At 34.9% G+C, this 4582-nt stretch overlaps 2 protein-coding genes across 2 annotated transcripts in view; both read left to right on the top strand.

Moving 5' to 3' along the window:
• Positions 1 to 653: 653 nt before the first annotated feature.
• LOC100636918 (charged multivesicular body protein 2a-like) lies at positions 654 to 2959 on the top strand. Its single transcript, XM_019998472.1, has 7 exons — positions 654 to 761; positions 907 to 998; positions 1051 to 1097; positions 1861 to 1962; positions 2224 to 2377; positions 2627 to 2727; positions 2825 to 2959. Exons 4-7 carry the CDS (start codon positions 1957 to 1959, stop codon positions 2927 to 2929), a joined length of 366 nt encoding a protein of 121 aa, XP_019854031.1. The 5' UTR covers positions 654 to 761; positions 907 to 998; positions 1051 to 1097; positions 1861 to 1956; the 3' UTR covers positions 2930 to 2959.
• A 1582-nt stretch (positions 2960 to 4541) lies between these two features.
• Positions 4542 to 4582, top strand: part of LOC109583208 (uncharacterized) — a 2759-nt gene continuing 2718 nt past the window's right edge. The window contains exon 1 of the mRNA XM_019998455.1: positions 4542 to 4574. The gene's annotated coding sequence lies outside the window, so the exon portion shown is untranslated. The remainder of the gene's footprint in view (positions 4575 to 4582) is intronic.

A 4582-nucleotide genomic window follows, 5' to 3' on the forward strand; every position in this document is an offset into this window, starting at 1 on the left:
AGAGAGAGAGAGAGAGAGAGAGAGAGAGAGAGAGAGAACAAGAGATGATGACTACTGAGTAACAAAACTTTATATTTAAGACTGTTGCTAGTTCATACTGACGTTGCATTTAACATGATGGTTGCATGTAACGCAATACAGCATTGCATTTAATGTGATACAGTACACGTTGATGCATTGGCCTCACCGTGGGCCAAAACAAAAACAAAAAACATGCTTTTGTATAATTTGAAATTTGTTCTGCAATAATTACCACTGACTTGATTCACTGAAGTGAAATATATATTTATACATACATGTTATTTGATTTGCTGTAGACTTGCTTAGTTTTGATGATCGCTGGCGGACAAAATAATAATTATAATGGTTTCCTCACTTCCATTTCAACACCATTGTATTCGTTAGTTACAGCTTTAGACATCTTTTCCAGTAAGCTATAAAAAGTATTGTCACTGCAAATTCCTGCGACTGTCGATTTATATGCTATGCTTTGGCTTTATATACTACATGATCAAAGCTATTGTATGATACAACAGATTTCACTTCCGTTTGAACGCTGGCGCTGGCTACGCTGCGTGCATAAGGCGCACGTGATCTCAATGTGAATTTGTGAAATCGTGAAATCAACTGGGGCTAGCTGGGGCTGGGGCTGGGGCTGGGGCTGGGCTCTATTTTGGTGAGACTGAGATGGTATTGTAAACTTGATAGCAACAGATCAGAGAGGAAAGAAAGGAGCAATGGCCTTCAGAATAACTGATATGGTAAAAATATTTATGGAGTGTCTCGCCGATTATCGATCGCGTATCCAGACCAAACCCTTCGTATCACGGAGGGTGTGGTCTGGTGAGACTGTAAACTCATAGAACTGTAATAATTATCATAGTTTTGTGTTTTATTTATTTGCAGAGCAAATGCGACAGCAGCAGAAAGTGTTAAAGAAAACAGGACGAGAGCTTGAGAGAGACCGTGGGCAGTTGGAGAGGCAAGAGAAGCAACTGGTAATTAATTAATGAGTGGGTGGGGTTGGTTATTAAGATTAATTATTAATAGGAAGCTGAGATGAAAAAAAGAAAGCTGCAAAAAGAGGAGACAAACACGTGAGATAGACTCTAATTTCACTGTCTTTTAATTTGCATGACAAAATAATGTACATGTACTTGAATACATGAATTACCCTGTACTGCCTGTAGTACGGGGTGTTTTTGTCTAATTTTTACAAATTTAAAAATTCATAAAAAATCCAAAATTGATTGGAATCAGTTCAAACTTTTTACACAACATAAGAACATGTATATTTATCGGGAAAAATTATAAAAATAGAGAATTCTCTCCTGTTCATTTTTGATAAAATACGCTTAGTTCAAATTTTGGACCAACATTAATTTTTATTTTTTACTTCACTGACAAGCTTTAATTTTGAGTGATGTACATGTACAAATGTAGTTCCTAGCCTCTGATCAAGAATTTGATCTTAATGCAATGTACGTGTACCATAAATCCTTAAATAGAAGCCACATTCGAATAAACGCCGGGGTAGCAATACAATTTAACTATAAATACGCATCACTAGCCCAGGAGTGACTCAGTAATCTAGTGGATAATGCCTGAAGTTCCAGAAATCAAAAAGCATGAGGTTCCGGGTTCAAATCTCGCTCTGGGCCTAAGTTTATTTTATTTTTTATATATTTTTTTGAGGTCCAAATACCATTTTAGGAAATAGACGCCCGGGCTTTTATTTAAGGAAATACGGTATGTTGATACTTACAGTTTATGTAGTACATAAATATCTCTCAATTAGTAACCCTTCCTCCCTCCCTCCCTTCCTCCCTCTCTCCCTCCCTCTCTCTCTCTCCCCTCCAGACAGCTACTGTGTTAGCTAAGCAATTAGTTAAACTAAGACAACAGAAAACTAAATCTTATGGACTGAGTGCTACCATAACAGCAACAGGACACCAAATGAAAGTATGTCAACTTGAATTACCTCTAACACATTCAAAACTGAGCCTATGGTGGTATAATGTCTTCCCCATTATGATAGATATAATTCCCCCTACTTTGTATTACCCTATGCTTTTGGTTTAATTCGTACACAATGTAGTGAATGTACACTGTATATTTACCATGCATATACATGTACATGTGCATGTATGGTATGTAACAAGTAAACCTATCTTTAATAATTGTACTAATATCATGTCATGTGATGTTCATGTGATACTCTAGGCAATGCAGTCTCAGGTTGCTATGACAAAGGCAATGGGCCAAACGTCCAAGGCAATGGCATCAATGAACAAACAAGTGAAACTTGAAGACATTCAAAGGACAATGCAGCAGTTTGAAAAAGAATCAACTAAAATGGACATGGCAGGAGAAATGAGTGAGTATACATCTTACAATAATTTAGAATGAATTTACATTGCACTTTGTATTTCCAATTTAATTTACAACCTTAACTACTTAAGTTTTAATTTGGCAATTAACACATACATGTGTAACGAGTAGCAAAATCACAAAATAAAATCCACCAAATTAAAGTACTTATTAGTATACAATATAGTATTATTATTATTATTATTATTATTATTATTATTATTATTATTATTATTGTTATTGTTTGTTGTTTCAGTGGATGATACAATGGATGCAATACTGTCAGGAGATGAAGATGAAGAAGATGAAGTAATTGGACAAGTACTGGATGAGATTGGACTAGAGTACACCAGCAAAGTATAAACAAAATACACTTTCCTTTTACCCATTCCTCTCTCTTCTCTAATTCCTTCCCATCTCTCTGGTCCTCTCTCTCTCTCCCCTCCTCCATTAGTTGGCTGGTGCTAAGGTTGCAGGTGGTAAGTTAGGACAGGAAGATAAAGAATTAACTAGTACTGACGATCTTGAAGCAAGACTAGCTAATCTGCATGCTTCATAATTATAATAATTACAAATAATATGTAATAATTAATTTATTGTTGTCATTGTCTATTATTAAATTTTTATTCTAATTAGACAAGTTTAACTCCAGTACCACCTTCATATTTTTAATTAATGCATAGGAACTAATCACTAATAGGACTAGTACTTGTGGTTAATGCAAAGGTCGTCTTGAAGTTTAATGGGAGCAATAGTCCAGTTGTGGTTGGTTTATGAAGTTTAATGGGAGCAATAGTCCAGTTGTGGTTGGTTTATGAAGTTTAATGGGAGCAATAGTCCAGTTGTGGTTGGTTTATGAAGTTTAATGGGAGCAATAGTCCAGTTGTGGTTGGTTTATGAAGTTTAATGGGAGCAATAGTCCAGTTGTGGTTGGTTTATGATGACGATCATAGCAAATATAGTCTACGCTAGACTACACTAAATACAGTCAAACCTGTCTATTCCAGACACCTTGGGACCCAATAAAACTGTCCTTATTAAAGAGGTGTCCTTATTTCAGAAGTTCATTAATACACATTACTATTGTATTGGGACTGATACTACCAGTCCTGATTATAGAGGTGTCCTTATTTTAGAGTGTCCACAATAGCAGGTTTGACTGTATGATGTGTCACTGTGCCATCAATCTTGCAATTCGCACATATGTATTCTACACAATAGATTGATATTCATTCAGTTTCATCTGAGAAAAACATGTTATTATAATCTTACAGACAGTGTTGTCAAAGAGTCAAAATGATTAAGAATGAACTAAGTCTGTCTCTCACAGTCCTGCTCTTGTTGGATATGTCAGTGGATGGAGCTGGTATAATGAATGTGTGATGAATATACTTTATATTTTGATTTCTTCTAGATATATCAGTTGGCCCTACCTCTGTTACTATCTCTATTTATGACACAGCAAATTTTACTTGTGAAGGAACTGGCAATGAACTGAATTGGCTGGTAGGTAGTGATATACTGACAGGGTCTATTAAACAACAGAGAGATATATCAGTTAGCACTACTAATGAAGCTGATGGTGCTTTATCATCAGTACTTACTATCACTGGGTTACCTGTTAATGATGGAATTGGAATTGCTTGTCAAATTGTATCATATCCACCTCAATTTGAACAAGTGTTCTCCAATACTAGTAAACTAACAATAAGAGGTTAGACTAGTAATAGAGCTACCACTACCGGATTAATATCATTAAAAATAATGTAATAGGAATATCATCAGTTCAAGACATACAATGGTCCAATGATGATCAGTTATTGTCATGGTCTCCTCCTTCTTTCTATTCTGGTGACTTATTCCCAGGAGGTTATGCTATTACAGATACTGTTTATAATGTACTTGTAAATGGAGTCAGTATTACTAATACTACTAGTACTAGTGTATGGTTGAATACTACTGAACTATCTTGTGCTAATTTCACTGTCAGTGTTACTGCATCTATTGCACAATATGTATCGAAGGGGGAAAAATGCAATTTTAACATTATTGGAAGTAAGTATATAAAATAAAATAAATCATTATTTTGTTAATTCTTGCTAAATGTTTATTAATTCTTATTAGGTCATGCTATCATTTTTGAAAGTGTTACAAAAGTTTTTAACAAATCAAGCCAGACATTTATTGTTAATCTTAATGTCTCAGTATGATT

Source organism: Amphimedon queenslandica, unplaced genomic scaffold (assembly GCF_000090795.2).
Source record: "Amphimedon queenslandica unplaced genomic scaffold, v1.1 AMPQUscaffold_13318, whole genome shotgun sequence".
NCBI lineage: Eukaryota > Metazoa > Porifera > Demospongiae > Haplosclerida > Niphatidae > Amphimedon > Amphimedon queenslandica.

Excerpts from the sequence above, each read along its gene's own strand:
- LOC100636918 (XM_019998472.1), top strand. Across the intron at positions 2,378-2,626 it reads GGACATGGCAGGAGAAATGA|TGGATGATACAATGGATGCA; the intron begins GTGAGTATACAT and ends TTGTTGTTTCAG. Across the intron at positions 2,728-2,824 it reads GACTAGAGTACACCAGCAAA|TTGGCTGGTGCTAAGGTTGC; the intron begins GTATAAACAAAA and ends CTCCTCCATTAG.